General features: G+C 44.4%; 1 protein-coding gene across 3 annotated transcripts in view; it reads right to left on the bottom strand.

Moving 5' to 3' along the window:
• SUDS3 (SDS3 homolog, SIN3A corepressor complex component) overlaps positions 1-26,193 on the bottom strand; it is a 42,886-nt gene that overhangs the window by 4,060 nt on the left and 12,633 nt on the right. The window contains exons 5-11 of one of the 3 annotated variants that reach the window (XM_005572372.5): positions 24,594-24,613; positions 23,200-23,356; positions 12,752-12,847; positions 11,684-11,745; positions 11,499-11,520; positions 10,007-10,112; positions 2,777-2,861 (exon numbers count right to left, since the gene is read on the bottom strand). In XM_005572372.5, the coding sequence (XP_005572429.2) occupies positions 2,777-2,861; positions 10,007-10,112; positions 11,499-11,520; positions 11,684-11,745; positions 12,752-12,847; positions 23,200-23,356; positions 24,594-24,613 (548 nt within the window). The remainder of the gene's footprint in view (positions 1-2,776; positions 2,862-10,006; positions 10,113-11,498; positions 11,521-11,683; positions 11,746-12,751; positions 12,848-23,199; positions 23,357-24,593; positions 24,614-26,193) is intronic. The other 2 variants (XR_012420726.1, XM_074007998.1) reach the window with 2 other exon arrangements.

Raw genomic sequence — 26,193 nt, 5'->3', positions numbered from 1 at the left:
TTGGAAGTATTTTCCTTGCCCCAAGGGACTTCCACATTATATAACCTCTGGTTTCCTGGCAATGAAGGCTAATGGTTGTGCAGAAAAAGGGGGGGGAAATGCCAACAATAGAAAAATGCCCACTAATGAGCTAAGGCCCAATTAGGATCATGAGAAGGTTGAAGCACTTCCGAGAGTCCTTCCCTCCTCACCATATCCCTCTCCCCCAGACAGTATCAGATTACAGTGCATTTTACAGGGCAGATGCATTCTTCCATTGAATTGAGAATGAACTCTTGCAACAGGGGACTGCCAGGGCTGACAAGTGCACTCAATAAGGGGCATCCTAAAGCCATGGGTGAGAAGGGGAGCTGCTGCCAGTCACCTGACCCCCTGAGCCAGGGTTACTGAGCTCTGTGTGCCAGACACTGTGCTGATAAGGCTGAGCTTTTTCACCCGCAAGACACCCTATGAAATAACTACTATCATTGGCCCCATTTTAAAGAAGAGGAAACCAAAGCTCAGCAAGGCTGAGTCACTTATCACGATGCGAATTCTGGTGTCTGACATCAAAGCCCCCGGCTCTTCTCTACCAAAGCAGTCTCTGGCTTCTTCTTGCCTGTTTTTCTGTAACATGCAATTAAATGGAGCCAAAAGCACAGTGTTTTGAAAGGTCTGCATCTCACCCAAATATACAAGTTTAGAGATTTATCTCCTCCTTCCTGGACTCAGTTTTCAGGTTTTAAAAAAGCTTATTCTCAGTTTCATCTCAATTTCTTTAATGTGATTATTGAGCAGTAGAGACTTTAAAGTCAAATGCACTGGCTTAAAAATTTAAAAAGTTAAAGACCTCACATGAAACTAGGCCTCCAAGGGACCTTGCAGAATCATTTTAAACCAAAAACTGATCCCAAGAAAAGCTAAGTCAGGGAGTCATTAACACACTCAGAGCTACCCACCAAACCTGCTTGGAGTCAAGCTATGCTAAAGCCAAGTAGCTCCAGTATCACCCAGAATTTGATCTGAAAAATGAGCTGGAAGACTTCCAAGAAATGAGAACGGTTTCCCCATTGCCAGAGTTGCATATCTTCAGTGCACTGAAGCTTCTTCCTTCCAGGAGACATGTTTCAGTGTCACCATTTGTCAGATCTCACTGACACTCTATTATGTCAAGACGTGACAATATTCGGCAGAGAGAGAGAAAAACAATCTAACTTACATTTCTATTTTTCTGAAAAATCTTGAGGTATCACAGAGAATAATGCACTGGTTCTGAAGTTAGGGTCAGGTACTAGAAGGCCACAGGGGCTGGCAGAACAACCCAGCCAGCCAGGTGCAAATGCTTATCATGAAATCGTGACACCTCTTGGCTGAGGAACAGGTCTCTCTATTAGCTTCCCTGTTCTGGTTCTGACTTGGCTTGAGGGAACTCACACAGATCCTCAGCCCAGAGAAGAATGGCATTCATTTATCTAGAAGGCTCTCCCTAACTTCTAAGTAAACAATCATTTTGCAAACTAGTCACATTTCAGGGCATTTTCAATTCAGGAAGCTGGAAGAATAGAAGAGGCTTAAGTTATTTCATAATCCAGTTTCATTAGATTTACTGTGCACTGGCACAAATAAGTTACAGAGGGTAGACACATAAAAATCAATTTCTTTGCAGACATTTGTGGACCGATAAAAGATCGAGCCAATCCAGCTATTAAAGTTTTTAACTTTTTTAAACTAACAATATAAGTTACACATTGTGGACATACTCCTCATGAAGGGCCACTTGGAGAACTCAGAGGGCAGTCACATCATCCTCAGGTGTAACCCTCTGAGTTGACTTTAAAACCAGACCCCATCCTGCAGGAGTGTCTCGAGGAGACCAAAAACCAAGGGCATGAGCCTGGCAACTTGTTTTGAGGCACAATAGGACATCTCAGCTAGGAAAGATGGCAGGCAAGTGGCGTGTGGATCATTTCAGGTCAGCACTCATTTAGTGAGCACTTACTGGGTACCAGACCCTGTGCCGGGTGCCTCACTTAATCCTCACGGCAAGAAACAAATCTACTGGTATGTGTGAAAGTTCTAGAGAAACAAAACCAAGATGGAGTATGCTCCACAGGCAAGCTCCATTCTCAGTAGACGGTTACCTTAAAAAGCAGCAGGAGTTGGCTGGGCACGGTGGCTCACACCTGTAATCCCAGCACTTTGGGAGGCTGAGCCGGGTGGATCACGAGGTCAGGGGTTCAAGACCAGCCTGACCAACACAGTGAAACCTCATCTCCACTTCAAAAAAAATACAAGTTAGCCGGGCACGGTGGTGGGTGCCTGTAATCCCAGCTACTCAGGATGTTGAGGCAGGAGAATCACTTGAACCTGGGAGGTGGAGGTTGCAGTGAGCCAAGATAGCACCACTGTACTCCAGCCTGGGCAACAGAATGAGACTCTGTCTCAAAAACAATAAAAATTAAAATAAGGAAGCAGGAATTGAATGTACAGACACCAACTTGCTTTTTGTTCTTTCCTGGAATCTAGCTCTGCGGTTCCCAAATCAGTGGCTGTACAGGGAGTTCACAAACATCCCATGGAATAGACAAATCTGCATACGTTGTAGTCAAGCAAATGTAAGGGGTTTTCAAGGATGATTTTGACAACGTGCAATTTCTGCCTGACTTTAGAATCTAACCCACATAGAAGACATGACTCTACTGTACTTCCTTGGTGGCACTTTCATTTCAGGTTTGTCCTATCAACACTTCGCAGTACACGTTTTGCTTTCCTAAAGGTGAGGAAGTATGGTTCCCACCTCATTGGCTCCTACAGAACTGATCACGCAGCTCAGTTTCTGGTTGTCCTTTGACTCCAGATAGATGGCCTGGCTCTTGTGGTACCTGACGAAAACAAGGCACATATTTTTAAAAAGGGAAGGACAGAGAGAGGAAGTAAAAGCCAAACAAAATGAAAACACCATCACAAAAAAAAATTATAATTAAAGAAATCTTAGTAATTTACATTTGAGGACTAGCCTGGATTTCCAATGAAGGTTAATTTAAAGGCTTCCATCCTTAGATGAGAAGACCACCTAATCTTCTTTGGGATCTACAGCTTACACTCCTTGGTCCCTCTATGGAGGGGAAAAAAGAGGCTGGGGAAAGGGTTGGAAAACTATATATTTTTCCCTTTTTTTGGACTATATGACCCAGTACAAAAAGTAAATTAAAATTTTTTAAAGAAAAACGCTGTCCCCCCTTTCCGGCCCCACCCCAGAACACTGAAGAAGGCTGGATAGACAAAACAAATAATAGGCTTCAGCAACTGTTATTTATTTTCTATTTGTCCAAGTCAGTCACCAACAAGGAGGAGGGCTGACTTCAACCGTTTAGTCACTCATTCAGAAATACTCATGAAGCACTTACTGTGTACCACTGACTATGCTGGTGGTTGGGGACAGAGAGTGAGAAAAGCCACAAGGTCTCCACTATCACAGAGCTTCGAATACACTGGGGATAAAGAACATTAAATAACCTCACCTGGTATGAGCTAATCAGGCGAAGTTCCAAGTGTCTATACCAAAGGGTATTTAATTTGGACATGTGGGAAACCTGCTTTGAATAATGTAGATAAGACAAACACTCCCCTTTCAACTCCTGCATCTACTGTCGACCTACAGCGTAGGGCCACTTCTTATTTCTACACGTTCAGGGACAAGGTCAAGGATGAAAGTGAAGCTGCTGGGGGCCGAAGCCCAGATGGACAACAGCAGCTGCCACAGGATGAAGGAGCCCCTGCTGGGGTACAAGACTTGGAAATATTAGCAGAGCTGCAGCTAGCAACTCCCGCCTGGGCCAGCCCCACATCGGTTAATAACATAAACTTTGGTTCATTTTGGCTGCAAAGATCTGGCTAGCCAGACCCATAAAGTCGTGTAAATTCAGCAAAACGTATCTCCCAGCAAAGTATGATGGCTTAGTCTGTTTTGCTGGTATAACAAAATAACCTACTGCCAAGACATCACAGTACAGGATGCGCTTCACTCCCATAATGAACTTTTTCCAGTCTAGGGTCTCACTCTTTAACCTGCTACTTATGAACTGAAAACTCAGGTTTACAGGTCAATGTACTTTCTGAAAATACTGTTAAAAGAAACAGAATTTTAGGCTGGGCACAGTGGCTCACGCCTTTAATCCCAGCACTTTGGGAGGCTGAGGCGAGCAGATCACCGGAGATCTGGAGTTCAAGACCAGCCTGGCCAACATGGTGAAACCCCATCTCTACTAAAAACATGAAAATTAGCCAGGCATAGTGACAGGCACTTGTAATCCCAGCTACTCAGGAGGCTGTGGCAGGAGAATCACTTGACCCCGGGAGGCAGAGGTTGCAGTGAGCCAAGATCATGCCACTGCACTCCAGCCTGAGCAACAGAGCAAGACTCCATCTTAAAAAAAATAAAAAATAAAAAAATAAAAAAAATTTAAATTCAATTAGAACAGTGAGAATGGTTTAAATGCAAGTTTTAAGGTTCCTTTCGGCTCTGTATGAGTTGGTAAACTGGCAGGGGACCTTCATTATGCTAAACATGTACTATCACAAGGTCCGAACTGTACAATGCCTAAGAAAAAGCTAAGTTCATACTAACACTCTGACCCTTCCCCTGATTTCTCTCTCACATCTGAGCTGGCTCTCCTATGTAAATAGTCATGTCTTGAGTAATGGTTAAAATAAAAATACAGAGGGAGAATACTCACAGTTATTCTAAAGGGACTGTAAGTTATTAAAGAGATAAAGACACAAAACAAAATGTAACTACCCTCAAGTCATTCTGATACAACTTTGTAAACACTTTAATAAAGAAAGCTCATGGATGTGGTGTAGAATATTAGGAGTGTGGAAACATGCTCAATATGCTGCTAACAAAAAAACAAAACAATGTCCACTATGTTCCTGTGTTTATGATAAAACATACACGTTACAGCTGGGTGCAGTGGCTCATGCCTGTAATCCCAGCACTTTGGGAGGCCGAGGTGGGTGGATCACTTGAGGTCAGGAGTTCAAGACCAGCCTGACCAACATGGTGAAACCCTCGTCTCTACTAAAATTACAAAAATTAGCCAGCACGGTGTGGGTGCCTGTAATCCCACGTACTCGGGAGGCTGAAGCACAAAAATTGCATGAACCCAGGAGGCAGGGACTGCAGTGAGCTGAGATCATGCCACTGCACTCCAGCCTGGGTGAAAGAACGAGACTTTGTCTCAAAAAAAAAAAATCTGGCCAGGTATGGTGGTTCACATGGTGGCTCACACTTGTAACCCTAGCACTTTGGGAGGCCGAGGTGGGCAGATTGCCTGAGCTCAGGGATTCGACACCAGCCTGGGCAACAAGGTGAAACCCCATCTCTACTAAAATACAAAAAATTGGCCGGGCATGGTGGCTTAGGCCTGTAATCCCAGCACTTTGGGAGGCCGAGGTGGGCAGATGATAAGGCCAAGAGATTGAGACCATCCTGGCGAACATGGTGAAACCCCGTCTCTACTAAAAATACAAAAATTAGCTGGGCATGGTGGCATGAACCTATAGTCCCAGCTACTTGGGAAGCTGAGGGAGAGAACAGATTGAACCTGGGAGGTGGAGGCTGCAGTGAGATAGCACCACTGCACTCCAGCTTGACTACAGAGCAGGACTCTGTCTCAAAAAAATATAAATGAATGAGTAAAATACAAAAAATTAGCCAGGCATAGTGGCGTGTGCCTGTAGTCCCAGCTACTTGGGAAGCTGAGGTAGGAGAATCGCTTGAACCCGGGAGGTGGAGTCTGCAGTGAGCCAAGATTGCACCACTGCACTCCAGCCTGGGCGACAGAGCGAGACTCTGTCTCCAAAAAAAAAAAAAAAAAAACCATATACATGTTACATGTGTATCTGTGTATCATATCCTCACAGAGGCCTTTTGAAGAAAACAGCTGACTCTGGAAGGCTAGTCCAACAATTCTCATGAGATGCGTTGTATTTTCCTTCAGTTGTACTTTGAACCCAAACCCAACACATTCAACTGACTTAAAAGTGAACACCCGGAGTAAATGATGCAAGCTGGTCTATTACCTCTGAGAAGTGGTCTGGAACTTGGGAATGTGGCCACCTCCCAGATCTGCCTCCTCTGGAATCACTGAACAGTGGTGGCCTGAATGTCCACCATTGGTCCCCATTTGCTCCAAAGTAGAGGTGGCCAACGCATCCCAAAGCAGCCAACTTCCAAACCAACTGATCCCCAGGTTCCCGCTGAACCACAGTCTCTGCGACCTTCAAGGGATCCTCATGCACTACATGATGTCTTGGGGAACGATTTTCCCTAGATATCAAATCTATTAGATTATTTGAATTCTCTGAAAAGTCCTTAGATATTAAAGTGTGCAGGGCTCATACCTGTAATCCCAGCACTTTGGGAAGCTGAGGCAGGAGGATCACTTCAGCTCAGGAGTTTGAGGATAGCCTGGGCAACATAGCAAGACCTCATCTCTACTAAAAATCAAAAAAATATTAGCCAGGCATGGTAATGGAGGACTGTAGTCCCAGCTACTCGGGAGGCCAAAGCAGGAAGATCGCTTGAGCCAGGGGGATCAAGGCTCCAGTGAGCTATAATCACACCACTGCACGCCAGCCTGGGTGACAGTGAGACCCTGTCTCAAAAAACTAAAAATTAAAAGTGCTCATGTAGGGGGGTTTTAAAGATGAAACCAAAAAGTACGTGACAACCTTAACATACAAATTTACTTTTTAATTTCTAATGAAAAATCAAAGGGGGAAGAAATTTAAAAATACGTTTAGATATAAAATGTGCTGTGAAGCAACATCAATAGGGTAGTAAATTTGTGCTTTTTTTTTTTTTGGCCAATTAACCTGTTTCACAAGCTGCAACTCAGCTGCTGAAAAAAGATATTTAAATAGCCTCAAAGAATAAGCCCCAAATGTCAAACTGACTTTATTATTTTGTTACTAATGGAAATTGTGACCTGGGAATCTCTACAATTAAGTTCTTAAAGCTTTGAACCTCTACTATTAAACCCAACAAAACTAGAAATTACCACTACTGTACTATTTTCGAAAAGCAATTTCTTAAGAAGGTGGGCACAAAAGTGGGGCAAGGAGGTAGGAAAAATAATTTAATTTTCTATCCTACTGAGAAATCCTGGTATTAACACTTTATTTCCCCAATAAGTGAGTCCATGTTACAGAACCTCAAGGAGTCCCAATTCTTCTGGTAAATATTCACTGTGTTAAGTCTTTTGTGTCAACCGAAGGCTGGAGGGGAAAATGCACTTGGGCAAGCGGGTGGCTTCGTTTCTGACTCACAGGCAGCCCCTGATTTAAATGAGGAGAGAAAAACGGAAGTCCACCCGTTTTCACAGTATTTTTTGAGAGGTCATTAGTCCAAATCAAAATGTGAGGGAAACTTATATAGCATGACATAGAATGCCTTAAAAGCAGTATAAGACCAAGGCAAAGGGAAAATCCTTATCTTTTAAAATGAAAGGCAGCTTGGCAAGTATTCACACCAAGATGCGATGCCTGAATCCCATTTGTTTTGCTGAAGTCATTTAAAACTCAGCAAGACATCTTCTGCCAAAAATATGGCTGCACCAAAATACTCCACACCCCTCCACACACTCCACACGTTGCATAAAGCAACGTAGCTGACCTCTCAGCCACAGGCCACATCTGCCGAAGAAAGAAAAACAAAACCTCCAAACTGATACAAAAGCCAAACATGAGCCTGGTGAGATGGGAGAGGCTGGCTCTGCACCAGTGAGCAGCTCAGCCAGTATTCCCAGGAACACTCTTCAATTGTCACTGGAGAAGAGAAAGACCCACCTTCAACAACTGCATTATGATCTCTGACTGCCAAGGCCAAAAATTAAAAGTATACGGAATAGAGAAGAAAACAACATTTTCACAGTATATTTAACAAGAGAATAAGCAATTTCAATTTCACTGAAGAGGTAAAATGCATCCAGTGACATTATTTTCTACATTTCTGCTGCTGATGTAAGAAAGATGGTGAAAATTCCTTCAAAATGCTTAGGAGTTCTAACACATCAAATCTGACCATTTTGTTTACATTAGGAAACACCAGACACTGTGGATCCTTTTTTTAAAAAAACAAGAATTTTATTTTACTGCATTTTCACCCTCAAGACATGTCTCATCAAGTCTGAGGATTAAGCTTAGAAAGAGGAAGATTCAAAGCAACACAATTAACAAAATGAATATGACTGGAAATATCACATGGCTTTAAGACTCATAGATCCGTAAAAATGTTACTGATAAATCTCATCATTTTCAAGGATGGTTCTTATGTGTGGGCTTGATCTTTAAAGGTTATTTGGTTTTCATTATTAGAAACATTTTTCATCTCATTTTGCCCTTCTCGGTGTTAAGCTGTTAGAACCTGCCACCTAGTGGCGATGTGTTCTGAGACATAATGTTACAACACAAACCGACCTTCCTGAAGAAGGCCAAAGAAAACCAAATCAGAGGGGAAGAAGTCATCAAGACCAGCCTTAGTGATAAAGTGAGCCTCCAGCATCTACTGGGTAATTAACTCACTGCAACTTAGTAGGTGGAAATGATTTATTTCAGGCATGACAAGAACCCTAAGCATTTCTGACAAGTACAATGTTATCAAGTAACCAATCTAACACAATGCTGGTTTTTTTTAAGAATTCAAAATAAATAACCATTACCCCAATTTTGGAACTTTTGGTTAGATACTGAAACTCAAAGGGTCATTATATAGCCATTATAAATGATAATTACAGACACCTTATAGTAACCCAGAAAAACATTCTCAATATAACCAAACGGAAAGGCAAAGCCAACCATATGTCCATTATGACTTAAAACGAATAGAGAGTATGCCTGCATATGGACAAAGAATAAAAAGAAATATATCAGAATGAAAAGACCTGAGAAATGATGGCAGTATCCATTTCATACCCAGCAGAAAGTGTTAATACAGAAGAAATGTTTGTTGAATGAACAAAAGTATGAGCTTTTAAGGTTCTTCCATACTGTTTTGCCATTACCTTTCCAATGAAAAATGCTAGGTGGTCTGAAGGTTTCAAAGAGTCTTCAGTGTAAACTAGGAATGCAGCAGGACATGGTGGCTTACGCCTGTAATCCCAGCACTTTGGGAAGCCGAGGCAATCAGATCATGTGAGGTCAGGAGTTCGAGACCAACCCGGCCAACACGGTGAAACCTTGTCTCTACTAAAAATACAAAAATTAGCTGGGCATGGTGGCGGGTGCCTGCAATTCCAGCTACTCGGGAGGTTGAGGCAGGAGAATCGCTTGAACAGGGAAGGCGGAGGTTGCAGTGAGCTGAGATCACACCACTGCACTCCAGTCTGGTGACAGAGCAAGACTCCGTCTCAAAAAACAAAAAACAAACTAGGAATGTTTTAGGATACAGCTCCCCCAAGCAAGTATCCTTGACCACTTCTGCAGCAGGATCATGTAAGAAAAAAGGGTATGTGACATCAAAACACAACTAATAACATCTTAGAAATTCACAGTGTACATTAGCATATCACAGGACCCAAAGGGTGCTACAAGGGAGAAACCCACTTATCTTAATTAACATGATCATCCCCCAAACTAATATGACCACAAAATCCTTTAATCCGAAGAGCACCTACTAACTTTAGCACACAGGGGCAGAGTTAAGAGGGGTCACAGGGGGACATACACCCCAGCCCCAGTTGGCAGGGGCACCATACAAGATAGCAGCCTGCAAATTCTAGTACAGAGACAGCGGAATGGAGAAGGAAGGGGAGCAGAACATGGTTTTGGGAAACACTGCTTTCAAAGATCTACTGGAAGTATTGGTTAAATGACTGCTAATACATTTTTTAATGGGTTTCTACTTTTAGTACTATGTAAGTTTAACAGCAGCCATGCTCTGAAATAACTACAATAGCCCCAAGCCCTCTTTCCAAGTGGTTGGTATGAGACTTTTACAAGTAGTCCAGGTTTTCCCATAACATACCATCTTTTGTCATAGTACAGTTTGCCGTCTTCTATCCGAGCTTCAAACCTCTGGGCTGGAGATTCCGCGGGTGTCGCAGGCAAGTGCTCAGGAGACGATGGAGATGCTGGAGGAAACCAACACTTACATGACTAAGAATGCAACCAACACATGCGAGTCTACCAGTTAACATGCTTTAATTGAAACACTATCAGAATGTGGTAATAATCATCATTGAGCCCTTACAGTAATAATGCATGGGAATTCAGCAAAATTCTTGTATATTCCATCTAAACTTGATAATCAAAGCAACCCTGGGAAGTAGGCAAGGCACAGATTAACCTCATCAAATGGAAGAGACACCTGGGCTTCAGAAAGATTAAGGTCAAATGTGCAAACATATAAGGTCACTTACAGTAGGACTAAAGCCCTGGTGATCAAAGGGCAAGTATTATGAAAATCTCTTTAAAATGCAATCATTTTTAGCAGGGTGCAGTGGCGCACGCCTATAATCCCAGCACTTTGGGAGGCCGAGGCAGGTGGACCACGAGGTCAACAGATGAGACCATCCTGGCCAACATGGTGAAACTAAAATACAAAAAGTCGGCCAGGCATGGTGGCACGCGCCTGTAGTCCCAGCTACTCGGGAGGCTGAGGCAGGAAAATCACTTGAACCTGGGAGTCGGAAGTTGCAGTAAGCAGAGATCATGCCACTGCACTCCAGCCGGGCGACAGAGTGAGACTCTATAATCCAAAAAAGGAATCATTTCAAGAACTACTAAATTTACACACTCACACAACTCCCTCACCCCCTCCCCATCATGCATGCCTCAGAAGGTCAGGACACCTCTGTGGACCACAGAGGCCCCCAGGAAGACATTATCCAGAAAAAGAAGACTCTTGTTTTTCTTCCACAAGACTCAGGAAGTAGAGGGATGTGTGAGTAATCATGGTGCTTTAAACAAAAAAAGATGTCACCAATTCAGCATTCTAGTTGGCAACTAGCACTGATGATCTCAAGTGCTGTTCTGGAAGGAACAACTATGAATACTGAGCCGGTTGGTCTCTTCTATGAACTGCGAGTCAGAGCAGCCTTCGAATGCCTTACCAGAGTCAGGCCATGAAAAGCCACTGGAGCCGAACTGCCTAGGACTTGGCTTTAGAAAGCCAGTAATACTTAAAATCCTAGTTTCATTTTCAGAAATGGATGTGTATTTAAATCTTATGCCTGATGCGTACACAGAAGGAAACCTTTACCAGCCAATCAAATGTCTCTTTTACAATAAACCCTAAGAAAAAAATAAAAATAACAAAGCAGGGGTTAGAAAAAAAAAAAAAAGAAATCATGGAGGGGTGTAGTTAAGGTCCCCTTCAGTTTTCGTGATGTCTACTCTTAGGCAAATGATAAACATTTCATTTTTGAAAATTGCAACAATTTCCTGACAGGTATTCACACACTTTTCCAACAACATGATAGAAAGATTGCACAAATGCCAACACATCATGCACTCACCTGGTCTCTTGGGTGACTTAAGCTGTAGGAAGAATAACAACAAAAAATCTTAGAGAAAATCATTTCAGATGCAACTTCAGGTGTCAAAAGTATCATAATGATTTAACAAGTAACATGTTAACAAAGGAAAGCAAAAAACCACATAAGCCTGAGTTTTCAAATAAATCAAAAAAGCCAAACTGTACCTTATTTAATGTTCTCAGATCCTCCATGATCTGTTCATCTGTTAACAAATAGTTTAGCTGGGGTGTTGAGAGTTAAAGGACTCTGTGTGAAAAGTACAGTTTCCAAGCAAAGAGTAATCAACAAAATGGTACCAGTATTTTAGAATTTACAAAGTGTGATTTTGTTAAATGATGTTTCTACAGTAACAGTTTGCTTCTTAGAAATTTATGATTCTCCTACTAAATGTCATGGTACTTGAATACATAAAAGAATTCACATCCCCCACTGCTAGGATGAGAAGGTGGAATGAGCTTCATTAGGCATCTACAATAATACAGCACAGGAGACAGTAAAAATAAGAATTTCATCATGAATATATAAAGCGCTTTTGTTCCAAAGATCTAAAGACTTGCACAAACACACACACCCAAGGTAAGGCTAATCTTCCCTCAGCAACTTAAATCCTGTTGTGAAGGGGAAGCAACCTGAAGTTATGCCCTTTCCTGACGGCACACAAATGACTAAGCCATTTTGGGCAGAGAGCTATTTACCATCTCCTCGAAAGGAACAGAAACAACACTTCTCCATCTTTCCTGCTTCCGTTACCATTTTTATGATCAAAAGGCTGCTTCATGTCTGACTGAAACCTCATTTGCTTTAATTTAAAAACAGTTTGCAATCCACTATATTACTGACATAGATAACAGAGGAGATACATAAAGGTAGATATTACTGCCTTCATTTTACGGTTGGAAAGTGGAAAATTACAGGTGAAAAAATTAAGGCACATCAGGTTTTCAGATGCCCCTGAATCTGGATGTTAGCATTAAAACCAGGCTGAACTTTGCACGCAAAGCACCTTTCCAAATCACAACTCTCTATACATCTCTCCCACCAAAAGCAGTAGCAAATGAGGACTCCCATAAAATAAGCAACCCCTAACCCCTGGACAAACATTTTACACATGCTTTCCAATTAAATATTACTATTTCTGTAGGACAACGGCCATGTATACCCTAGCAAACGGATAAACAGGATTCCACAGTCTTAAGAAAGAAAGGCGGTTACAGCTTGATGTAAATGGATATCTGGAGCAGGTTTCCTCCTCTTGTCTGGGATGGGGACGGGATCATTTGGTCGCCTCCGCAACTTTCTGGTCATGATAGGTTTCACCTCCATAGAATCTGTGGCAAGAATGGAATGGTTAAATCTATCCAACTCCCACTTGAAGTCATTAAGAATTTCTATAGTATAAGAATATCTGCCCCCCAGCCACCCAGTCAGAACTGTTTTACTGGGGATGTTTGCTCTACACATGGTTGTAGCCAGACACCCCATTAGATTTTAGAAAGTGTTTATGCTTGGAAGATTCAGACCAGCTGACCTAAGTGCACACCCCTCTCAGAAATGTAGCTGTCAAGCATTACAGCCACTGTGGGCATCTCTCCAGCACCCTCATATCCTAGGGGATATTCCTCCTCTCCCTCAAATTAAGAAGCCCAGAGGCGCAGGCTCTCAGGATAGGAAGGAACCTGAAGGTCATCTCAGCTAATTTCTGCAGTTCCCACGGAGGGTGGGTGTGCCGAAGTCCATGGGTATAAAAAGCTCTTTTAGAGGCCACTGGCCTCAGTGCCAACGTTTTTATATGAAGTTTTCATTTATAGACTCAGACTTTTTTTTCTTTTATAACCTTTTGTAGCTACTTGACTATCAAGAAGACACAATGAGGGCTCACAATAAAAGCCTCTTTCCCTTCTGCACTCCTCGCTGCGGTCTCCCACCGCTGCGGTCTCCCACTGCTGCCGACTCCCCACGCCTTCGAATAGCTCCTCCCAAGCCATGGTGCACAAGGAGGTAAACCTGCCTCCTCGGGGTCCTTTTTCACTTGTCTGCTCCCTGAATACTGGTGATCTTTGGGGTCCAGTCAGTTTCTTTCGGACTGCATCCCAGCCAATCTGCAATCACCAATTCCAGCTCCACACATCCCTCTGAATGGCAATAGATACCTGATACCACATATTCTCCAGGCCCCACACAAACTCAGTTCTCCTCGTTTCCCCTCCCAAGGCTGCTGCTTTTCCTGTGTCTCAGGGGCATCCAATCTAACCCTTCTTCCATGCGAGAACAAATCTGTCATCTGTGACTTGTCTTCCTTCACCCAGGCATGAGGTTCACCAGGTATGTTGGTTCCGCCTCCACTTCATGCCTTCATCCTTCCACTGGTTACCTCCATGGCCTTCAGTGTTCTTTCCCATGTCCTGTCCATCCTCCCCTCCCTCAAAGTGATCTTCCTGGGACACAAATCAGATCGTTTTGCATAACACTCTTGTTACTAAACATTTCTTTTTTGATTTTTTTGAGACAGGGCCTTACTCTGTCACCCAGGCTGGAGTGCAGTGGCATGATGTTCATTCACTGCAACCTTCGCCTCCCAGGTTCAAACGAGCCTCATGCCTCAGCCTCCCAAGTAGCTGGGACTACAGGCATGCGCCACCACACCCAACTGATTTTTTTGTATTTTTAGTAGAGATGGGGTTTCACCATGTTGATCAGGCTGGTCTCAAACTCCTGACCTCAAGTGATCCGCCCTCCTCAGCCTCCCAAAGTGCTGGGATTACAGGCGTGAGTCACCACACCCGGCCATCTTCTTACTAAATATTTCAGTGGCTCATCACTCTCCACAGGATAAAAGCCAGGCCTCATTTCTGGTCTTCCTCCCTTCTTCTTCACTCATGCTTACACTGTGTGCAAGCCTTTAGCTATCCTGTTACCCAAGGGCACCAGACTTTACACCTTCAAGTCTTTGCATGGCTGTCCTCTGCCTACCCTCCTCTTTTCTGCCCAGCAAACTCCTACATAATACCCCTTGAGAGTCAGTTCAATACTCTCCCTTCTGTGACAGCTTTCAAAGGCAGAGACTCATTCCATCCTCCAAGTAACCAGAGCATCTATACAAACCTCAAGTAGACCAAGTGCCACTGTGTACAGGTCATTACCTACCCCCTTTGGATGTCTGAATTTCACCCCAACACCTAGCAAGAGTCTGGCCCAGTAGGGGTGCATAATGTTTTGTGCAGAATGGGTAGAAGAGGTCAAGCCTGATCATGGGACGAGGTTAATTTGTGGTTACGCACACAACCAGCAGAGCAGGCAGGGCGGCTTCAGCAAATTCTACCAAGCAGTGTGCAGGATCTTAGAGCATGTCATGCACGTGCCACACAAAATTTAAAAAAGAGAAGGCTTCTGCATGTTGCTCTTCAGAGAAATGGGCTGGGCAGTATTAATTTTTTTTCTATGAATGGAATAGAGGTAAAATAAGAACCAAAGACCTAATTAATGAATATTTATAAAAGTGTACTTGGAAGTAAAAACACACACACACACACACACACACACACCAGAAATAAGTGGGGAAGGCTTCTCCCTAAAAAAATCTCCTACCCTATGCTGAGGTGCCAGCCTTCTCCAGTTAGTTACTGGCCAGTGACACAGCACCATGGTTAAGACCTGGAGTGTCACATAAATGTGCGTCTGAATCCCTGCAACAGCTGTGTGGCCTAACACAGGTTTGTAAGTGCTATATGTCTCAAGTGTCCTCGCCTAGAGAACAGAAGTATCAATAATGCCTCCCCCACAGTGCGCTGTGAGGGTTACATGTGATGATACACGTGAAGTCTTAGCACGGTGCTTGGCATAACGGGAGTTCTATCAATGCTAGTTTTTATTATTATATTTTCGGGCAGGAAAAAACTATACAAAGATCCTTTTTAAAATTCAAGGCACAAAGAGCTGAAAAGAAGTTACATAGTCGAAAGCAGCTGATGTCAACTGTGAGGCTGTACAACATTGACACCTAATTTGGAAAATAAAGTGTAAAGGGAGCTCACCCAACCCAAGAGAGCACCAAAGAAAAAGCACATAGCCCGAGAACATTATGGAATGTTCTGCCTGCCAGAGAATGGCTGAGTGTGCTCTGCTCTGCAGGCTGCCAAGACTGGGGAGTGGGGAGGGTGGACAATGCATGATGGATGTAAGCCAAGTAAAGGCCAATCACAGCCACTGAACTCTGAAAATCATAACTGTATCACTTACAAACCAAAAAATATAATCAAATTCTTATGAAATGGTAAAAAAAAAAAAAAAAAAAAAAAAAAAAAATCTATTTTATTAGCCTAGTCACAGCAACAATCTGATTAATTTTATCCAAAAAGACTACTTCGCAGAAGGAAGAGACTCTGGAGAAGCCCCTAAAACTTACCAGCATGTCTCCGTCTCCATTTCCATCTGGGAAAGAGGAGACAGAAGGGAGCAGTCCTGGCCAATGGGCCAGGCGGAAGACATGATTTGAGGACATGATCGACATGTATCACAGCCCCAACAGACATAGTAAGATTATCCACTTAAGTCACCTTGCTCTAATGCCAGGTTTGCCTAGTTGGCTTCTAAAGTGGATTTTTCATAGGATGCAGCCTGACAACCTGGGTCTGAGTGTGCCTGGAAGTTCTATTTCTCACTGTAAGCAACGAGCTGGTATCCTGAGTTTTACCATCAATCTCCCAAGAGTTTGGCCCCTAAGAGTCCCAAGACGCTCAATCTGGCTACACTGACAAAAATCAAACTTTCAGAACTGAAGTTCAGACCCTGGAGTGTGACAACCCCAGAGAAGACACCTGAGCAGAGATGAAGTCAGTCTTCCTCTCCGACATCATGCACCAACCACAAAAAAACTCAAACTGGCTGAAATTAGAACCCCTCTTTGATCCAGAGGTCTCCTCATAGGTTTGCTTCAGTGGAGATGCTATTTATGTAATTAAACATCAAGCATTTAAAGCAGACTTGCGAGAGTGTATGTGAGAGAAAACACCAAATAAGCAACAAGACTAGGCATACAACTCCTCTCCAAACCACCATGCAATATGACCTTTAATAGTGCAAATCCTCCTGTTCTACTCACTAGGAAACCTGAGAGATACAGGCCCTCCCCCCGCCCCACCCCTCACCACAGGTAGCACTGGTTCTGACATCTAAAAAATGGGAGCTCAGGTTGAAGCAATGCTAGGTGGTAGAGTCATTACAGCACAGTCCCTCTGGAGAGATATTCCTGATAAATTACCTGCAATTTACATACAACTACCAGTTTACTGGCTGGCCTTTTGTTCTGCACTTCTTTAGGCCTATTCATTCATTTCCAACAGCATACCTGCCTACAGTGTACAATAGCAGTAAAAGCTTCAATTCAACATACTTTAACTATTAAAACAAGCTCATATTTATCTATTGGAAAAAATATTAATTGCAGCAATTCAAAGGGGCATCCTTAAAAAATGGGATATAGCCAGGCGTGGTGGCTCACATCTGTAATCCCAGCACTTTGGGAGGCCAAGGCGGGTGGATCATGAGGTCAGGAGATGGAGACCATACTGGCTAACAACGTAAAACCCTGTCTCTACTAAAAATACAAAAATTAGTCAGGCATGGTGGCAGGCGCCTGTAGTCTCAGCTACTTGGGAGGCTGAGGCAGGACAATGGCGTGAACCCGAGAGGCAGAGCTCGCAGTGAGCCGAGATTGTGCCACTGCACTCCAGCCTCGGCGACAAAGCGAGACTCTGTCTCCAAAAAAAAAAAAAAAAAAAAAAAAAAAAAGAATATAAGGCTGGGTGCAATGGCTGATGCCTGTAATCCCAACACTTTGGGGAGCCAAGGAGGGTGGATCGCTTGAGCCCAGGAGTTCAAGACCAGCCTGGGCAACAGAGCAAAACCCCATCTCTACAGAAAAATACAAAAAACTAGCCGGGCTAGGTGGCAGGTGCCTGTAGTCCCAGCTACTTGGGAGGCTGCAGTGGATCACTTGAGCACAGGAGGCAGAGGTTGCAGTGAGCCAAGATTGTGCCACTGCACTCCAACCTGGGTGACAGAACAAGACCCTATCTCGAAAAATTAAATGTACTTTAAATTTAAAAAGGAAATTTTCTTTAAAAAGAAATGGGACATAAGTGGCAGAAAGAAAATCCACTGCAGATTAAACATTGTAGCAGATTGGCAACTACTTCCAAAACAGGGCAGGGACCCACAGGCTAGACTAGCAGCCCAGAGCAATCCTAGCACACATCATGCCCTTCTCTAGCAGGATGGAGGGCGCCATCAACGTTGATGCAAATTAATGCTGCGGTGGTAACAGAAGAATGCCTAAGGTTTGTGGGGGAGGGGAATATGAATGAATGTTAGGGCTGGGCATGGTGGTTCACGTCTGTAATTCCAGCACTTTGGGAGGCCATGGCAGGCAGATCACCTGAGGTCAGGAGTTCGAGACCAGCCTGGCCAACATGGTGAAACCCCATCTCTACTAAAAGTACAAAAATTAGTCGGGCGTGGTGGCACACACCTGTAGTCCCAGCTACTCGGGAGGCTAAGGCAGAAGAATCACTTGAACCCGGGAGGTGGAGGTTGCAGTGAGCCGAGACCACGCCACTGCACTTCAGCCTGGGCGACAAGGCTAGACTCCGTCTCAAAAAACAAAAAAAAAAATCCACAAGAATCACTGTTAGGTCTTTGGAGGCCAAATCAGAGTAGGAATAAAGGACCAATCTCCTTAAAGCCAAAGTTGCCCATTATGAAGGGAAGGCAATAAACAGCGAGCCAGTCGAGCCTTCCTCTCTGCACCCTCAAGTGCATTAAAAGACCTGATTCCACGGTGCCAGCACCAGGAAAAAACATCTTGAGGACAGGCCCACTCTGCCCAAAATCCAGGTCACCTCTTCTATTCTCCCTCTCCAGATATTTGTGTGGGGCCTCTTCCCCTTGTCTTAACACCCAAGTCGCTACTCCTTAGCATCTACTGCATACGTGTGAAATTTACTGTTCCTATAGTAGTACAACCACATATATCTTAGGGGTTTTTTTTTTTTTGAGATGGAGTCTGGCTCTGTTGCCCAGGCTGGAGTGCAGTGGCGCAATCTCGGCTCACTGCAAGCTCCGCCTCCCGGGTTCACGCCATTCTCCTGCCTCAGCCTCCCGAGTAGCTGGGACTACAGGCGCCCGCCACCACACCCAGCTAATTTTTTGTATTTTTTAATGGAGACCGGGTTTCACCGTGGTCTCGATCTCCTGACCTTGTGATCCGCCCGCCTCGGCCTCCCAAAGTGCTAGGATTACAGGTGTGAGCCACCGCGCCCGGCAGGGTTTTAAAATGAGTAAAAAAGCCAGATGTGGTAGCTCCACGCCTGTAAACCCAGCACTTTGGGAGACCAAGTCGGGCAGACTGCTTGAGCCCAGGAATTCAAGATCAGCCTAGGCAACATGGGAAAACCCCGTCTCTACGAAAAAAAAATAAAAAAAGGAAAGGCCGGGAGCGGTGGCTCATGCCTGTAATCCCAATACTTTGGAAGGCTGAGGCCGGCAGATCACAAGGTCAGGAGATCGAGACCATCCTGGTTAACATGGTGAAACCCCGTCTCTACTAAACAAAAAAATACAAAAAATTAGCCGGGCATGGTGGCGGGTGCCTGTAGTCCCAGCTACTTGGGAGGCTGAGACAGGAGAATGGTGCGAACCCAGGAGGCAGAGCTTGCAGTGAGCCGAGATCGCGCCACTGCACTCCAGCCTGGATGACAGAGCGAGACTCCGTCTCAAAAATAATACACAAAAATGAGCCAGGTAAGGTGGCACATGCCTGTAATCCCAGCTATTCAGGAGGCTGAGGCAGGAGAATCACCTGAGTCCAGGAAGTCGAACTGCAGTGAGCCGTGATGGCACCACTGCACTCCACCCTTGGCAACTGGAGTGAGACCCTGTCTTTAAATATACCAATGAGTCAAAAACGAGCCTGTCAAATTGTTAACTTTATTTAGGGGCCCTCCATCTCAACACCACATAACCTTGGGGGAAGTCAAGGAAGCTATGTCAGCTTTCTACCAGAAAAGAGCCTCCAGGAAAACACAGCCTTTACTCATTAGCCTAATTTTGTGAGTCTTAGTGCCACCACATGTATCTATGGTATCTGCAGAGAGTCAATAGTAGTGGTGGTGAAGAGAATATGCTTGGAGCCAGACACACACTGGCTTAACCACTATCTGTCTCACTGAGGGACTGTGAGCAAATGGCTCCACTTCTCCGAGCCACCTCTGCCATCTATAAAATCAGAAGCAATACCCCCAAGGTCAAAGGGAGCTGCAGGAACTCAGTGAGGTTACAACTTCCCAATCCCTGAGTGTTCACCCTGTGAACCAGCTACTTTCTGAAGCAACTTAACAGGCATTATCTCATCTCACATCACAGCTACCCTCTCCAGAAGGTTCTATCATCCCCTGGCCAAATGAGAAAACCCTACCTCAGAATTGAATCTGTGACAGTGCCAGGATTCAGCCCTGGTCTATCAGCCTGCAAAGTTAGCTCTAATATATTTATGTAATGCTTGGCTCAGTGTAAGTGCTTGGGAAACAGACTTCTATTCTGACATTGTTATGACTCGTGGTACCAGCCATGAACCCACCATCTTCTAAAGGAAACTCACAGTCTTTACTAGGGTCACAGGTGGCTTTCACTGGGGAAGCCTAAGGATTGGAAGACGCCCCTGGTGAGCAAGAACTTACAAAAGAAAAGGAAGTAGCAGGTAGTGAACTACAGGAAGAAAGGAGAGAAGAGTAAGAGAAAGAAAAACACATTAAAAATGGTAAAGCTCCCCACATTTTAAAGCTCATAAAGTTCTCATCGAATATTTGGATTACTTGTAGTCTTGGCCTCTGCTTCAGAGAAATCTCACCCTCAGGCAAGTGTATCTATAACCTCACTACTGAAGTGTGCTCTGGCCAGCAGGATCAGTGCCCCCCCGGGAAGGTGGTCAGAAATATAGGATCTCGGGTGGGGGCGGTGGCTCATACCTATAATCCCAGCACTTTGGGGGGCTGAGGTGGGCGGATCACCTGAGGTCAGGAGTTCGAGACCAGCTGGCCAACATGGTGAAACCCTGTCTCTGCTAAAAATACAAAAATGAGCTAGGCATGGTAGTGTATGCCTGTAATCCCAGCTACCTGGGAGGCTGAAGCAGGAGAATCGCTTGAATACGGGAGGCGGAGGTTGCAGTGAGACTGCACCACTGCACTCCAGCCTGGGCGACAAAAACAAAAAAATTAAATTAAAAAAAAAGAGAGAAAGAAATGCAGGATCTCAGCCTCCACTCCAAAGCCGCTGAAACAGAATCCGCATTTTATCAAGACCCCACTGACCTAACACACTGAAGCTGGGCTGCACTGACCATAATTCATCCTAGCTTCTCTACGCACACTCACTCATTTCTGCCTGAACAACCCAGTTTCCCTAAGTTTTCCACAAGAGATTTGGGCGGTAAACAGTACCTCTTGCCAATTCCTATGGAGGTATGTAAACGCTTTAAGTCATGGTGGGAATGAGCAGGTCGCCAAATACACCCGTTTCCGGTGGGTTATTTGGACCAAGCTTCTCATCAGCCTCTTATCCTACTTCGCTTTTCAAGAGATGTTCATGTTGAACCAAAAACGGAGACTTTAAAAAGTATCTTTTCAGGGCAGAGCTGGGCAACAATGATATTGGGCATCAATCCACAAAGGTGAACTAAGTCACTCAATTAGAGGAATGAAATCAAGCCTTTAATCCAACACCATAGCAGCACCATCTGTGGAAATGCTAATTACCCTTCTAGCTCCAGGGCCTTGTCTTCCAACACTCCATCATTACCTTGGCAGTGCTTTCCATACCAAGGGTACCAAATGGCTTGAGGAAGGACATCCGTACCTTTAATGCCCATGGCTAGCTTTAAACACTTCTGTAATCAATTTTATTGCGTTACAAATGATTTCCCTGAATTTATTTGTCTTTTCTACCCTGGCAGGCTCAGCCTCAAGTCACTGAGGATGCCTCCTGTCCCAGTTAAGATTCTGGCTGTAAAACTGCCTGGCCAAACAATATCAATTGCTTGTCAATAATTAGGATGCCAAATCACAGGTAAGGTGATGATACCCTTTCCCACAGATGGAAAGGGAGCAGCTATAAACGGATAATATTTCCCACTAGCCTAATGAAGGCTCCCAAACATCTGGTGGCTCTAGCAGACAGCGATGAGGCATCGATGCCAGTCACAGCCACTATCAAAGGAAATGGTGTGCAGGTCCAAAAGCCGGCAGACTGGTACCAGACAAGGTACCACGTTGCTACTGGTCTAATTAAATAAGCACTTCCACAAGAATAAGACTATACTGCCTGAAGCTGTGTTTTGGCATCCATTCTCACAAAAAAAAAAAAAAAAAAAAAAAAAATTTTCTGAGCTGCTTTCAGAGGCCTTCAAAGAGCTCACTTCTTTTGCCAAGTCTTTCTACAAGGAAGCTAACAGACGAGAGATTTTTCAAAAGTCAGACCCCACCTCAGGCACAACCACATTCTCTTAAGTGTACCATGAGGATTGGAGCCAGAAGTCTGTGTCAGTCAGAAGGCCAAGCTGGTTCACAACACCAGGAATATACGGAGGGGAACAAAGATCTTAACTGGCTACTTTTAATTTCAAAGTCAGCCCTGAGAACATCCACAAAAACATTGCATGCATTTCCTATGGAACCCTGCTAAAATCAGACACGCCAGAGCCCCAGCACTTTCTGAATTGTAAGAGTTAAATTTGGGGATGTACAGAAAGGCATGCCACCTCCATATCCAAGTGACAAACTCACCACTGACTTGCCTTGCAGTATTTGCCAAGTTCCAAAATAGCGAGTTCAAGCCAATTCCCTATATCCTTCTAGGAATCATCGGTCTACATATGGCAACAGAAGAGTCGGCCCATATTGTTTCTCCCTGAAACCTGCCTACAACCTGCTGAGTTCCCATATGTGGATTACTAAATCCTAGAAGGTTAGAAAGGGATTGGCTCTGAGTCTCATGTAACTTTCCTACCTCCATGGGAAAATAGTTCAGTTTAGCTATCCTGTTGGAATCATATCAAGTCTTTCTGAAATGTTCACAGTAACACCTGGCAGGAGAGATCTAATAGCACAGAAGATAGAGCCAAAAGCTTTTGTTCTTACATCTAGGTCAAAGGAAGACAATACCTCTTCTGTAATTAAGGCAGACCGGAAAAAAACAAAGCAGAGGGATTCCCATCACCACAGGGGACTTGGGTAAGCAATGTGGGGACATAACCAAGATACAAATGGCAGCGGACCCAGGAATTAAGTAGAGCCTAAGCCAGAGCTTGCCATTACTATTAAAAGTCTAGCAACTATTGAAGACCTGTTATGCACAGGACACTGTACTAGGCACTCATATGTCTAACCACAATCCTGTGAGAGGGTATGATCAGCCCCATTTCATAGAGGAGAAAACAGACTCAGAGAAGTTAAGCAGCTTAACCAAGGTCACACAGCCAATAGAAGGTGGAGGAGGAACTCTCATTTATAAGGTCAAAACCCACTCTCCACCTTGCTCTGCTCTTGAGATGTAAGACAAAAGTAACTGGAACAGCCCTTCACAGCCCCGCTCAGGACCCCCAGGATCCCACCCCATAGGGCCTTCCTACCTCCAGTCAGTTCCATTGTCAGCTTTTCGTTTTCAATCATTTTCTTCTTTTCTTCTAGCTCAGCAATCAGGTTCTCTTTCAGCTCAACCTTCTTGTCTTCAAATTCTTTCACTGCTGCCTTCTTTTCTTTAATGTAATTTCGTTCCACTTGTTCAGTCTGAGCAAAAGAGAAACACAGGCTGGGAGTACACGGCCCTGGAAGCCATGGCTCCAACTCAAAGTCTAGCCCTGTCCTCAACAGCAAAGAAAACACCTTTGCTAGAAACATGACACACAGAGTTTCCCTCTCACACACACGCTTGCAGTAACGGCGTGTCTGAGAGCAAGCTTTCCAATGAATGTGTAAAATCAGACCCACATGACTTTTGCTTATTTTTGAGTATACCTCACTTGCTACGCAGATATTTTTCTCTCGTCCACATCCTATATTTTATACTAAAACACATTTCTCAAAGGGAGTAAATAATTGCTCATGAAGTTACAGCTTCAAAGGGAAATAGGAGATTCTACATTGTGTATATTCAAAAAATAATCACAAGATATTGAGGCCAGATAGCATAAGTTACTATTATTTTTGATACAGCAAGACAAAAGAATGGAACATCATTTAGTAAGTGTCTGAACCCCAAAGTACACAAATATTGATATTATACTAAGACAAAAGTTGTATATGCCTCTGCTTTTCAAATCTCGCCATTGTGGTGAGTGACATCGGGGCCTGTGGTGGGCTAGGGATGTGTGTACCTCACTTGAGTATACCTTCAGGCTGATCACGTGATCCTTCCAGCTGAGTGACTATGGGCATCAAACTGATTTAAGGAAAGTGGGTTCCAATAATGTGGCTCTGAAAAACCACGACTTTCTCCAAAAGTGACCCCCACACACATGCTAGCCACCCTGGGAGCAGTACATCACTAAAGATACAGGCCCTCATCTCTGGATCACAGCACAGAGTCTGACACAGAACCAGCACTCAGGTGTCCATAGAATGAAAGGAAAAATTAGAAATCTGTCTTTTTTTACTGGCCCAGAGAGTTGCAGCTGTAAAACAGAACCGCTGAGCCGATTCAGAGACTGAACTGCTTCAAGGACAAATATCAAACTATTAGGCCGTTATAACTTAGAGACTTCCAAACAGCTCTAATGCGGGATAAAAGTCAATAAGCAGTGAGGGGTGAGTATTCCTTATTCCCTTGTGATAAGCAGAGGCTGCTCAACAACCAATGACCAGACAGGATGTCTGAGCTGAGACCAAATGTCCTTTAGTCAAACAGAACAGTGGTGAAGGCTTCCAAACCATCTACTTGGTGATAGAAGGAAAAGCCACCAGATCAGGACTGCAAGATTCCAGTCTCAGAAAGGGCCTGCAAACCCAGAAGATCTGTGGCACTTACTTCCAGCTGGAGGAAGAGTTCTGCAAGAGATAAAAAGTGTAATTAGATTTGCTAGGCTGTGCCACCTTTCTAGACAGTGATGTTAGCATTCATTTAGAAGCAGTAATTGCTTTCTGAAAGCATGTTACACAGAGCAAATGTTTTCATCAGTGAAATGTTGATATACACGAAGGGAAAGGACGCAAGAAGTACTCAAGTCTAGTTAAAATGTGGCCCTGCCAGCCAGCCAACATGGCGAAACCCGTCTCTACTAAAAATACAAAAATTAGCCAGGCATGGTGGCAGGCACCTGTAATCCCAACTACTCGAGAGGCTGAGGCAGGCAGGAGACTCACTTGAACCTGAGAGGCAGAGGTTGCAGTGAGCCGAGATTGTGCCACTGTACTACAGCCTGGGTGACAGAGCGAAACCTGGTCAAAAAAAAATATATATATATGTGGCCCTGAACATACCAGCTGTGGCAGTTCCACCTGAGGGTAAAAAACGTGCAGCAGGAACGAAACTCCCCTGGCAAAATAAACTTATCCCTTCTTTCACTCAGTCCAGCCGCCAACAGTCCCCATAGTAGCAGGATGGGTCAAGAAGAAATAATGTAATTACTCCAGAAACAGAGTGGATATGACGTTTTAAAGCAGTGGTCCCCAACCTTTTTGTCACCAGGGACCAGTTTGGTGGAAGACAATTCTCCCACGGACTGGGACAGGGCAGGGGGTCAGGCGTTGGGTGAAGGGAGGCAGCCCAGTGTTCTCCATCCTGGGGGCTGGCGACCCCTGGTTTTTTGGTGGGGTTGGTTTTTTTGAGAAAGAGTCTCACTCTGTCACCCAGGCTGAAGTGCAGTGCCATGATCTTGACTCACAGCAACCTTCACGTCCTGGGTTCAAGCAATTCTACTGCTTCAGCCTCCCAAGTAGCTGGGATTAAAGGTGCGAACCACCACGCCTGGCTTATTTTTGTATTTTTAGTAGAGACGGGGTTTCACCATGTTGGCCAGGCTGGTCTTGAACTCCTGACCTCAGGTGATCCACCGGCCTCAGCTCCCAGAGTGCTGGGATTACAAGCGTGAGCCACTACATCTGGCCAAGACCCCCTTTTTAAAGCACTATATGAAGGACTATGTGTGGTAAGGAAGGACCTTCACAGACAATCCACAGGACAGAGGCTCCAGGCACACCTGGGGTTTCACTGTCAGGTCGCCAAGTTCTGCTCACACTGGTGTCTGCCCCTGCAATGCCCTCTGATCTCCTATTCACATTCCCAAGTTCCTGACCGAATGCAGCCCCCTCCTGAGGCCTTTCCTGCTGACTCTTCACACATCATGCCCTTCAGATGCCTTAAAGCACCCATCTAACAGCACTCAACAACTTAGTTACACCTACCATGTGCCGGATGATTAGTAACCGTTACCTAGCAGCTCCCCTCACCACCAGATTTACAATAGAGTACAAACCTGTCTACAAACCCGCACCAACTTGAAGTAAAACTGCTTCATGGCTTCTACTCTTTCCTGGGTGACACGGGGCTGTGCATACAGTCCACAAAGATTCTCCAGGGGGTGCTATTCTCAGTCTACCATGGGCCCCTTTGTAAACCTGGCAAATGC

Source organism: Macaca fascicularis, chromosome 11 (assembly GCF_037993035.2).
Source record: "Macaca fascicularis isolate 582-1 chromosome 11, T2T-MFA8v1.1".
Taxonomy (NCBI): domain Eukaryota; kingdom Metazoa; phylum Chordata; class Mammalia; order Primates; family Cercopithecidae; genus Macaca; species Macaca fascicularis.
The sequence above is the reverse complement of the archived record's forward strand: the minus strand, read 5'-3'. Positions and strand labels throughout refer to the sequence as shown.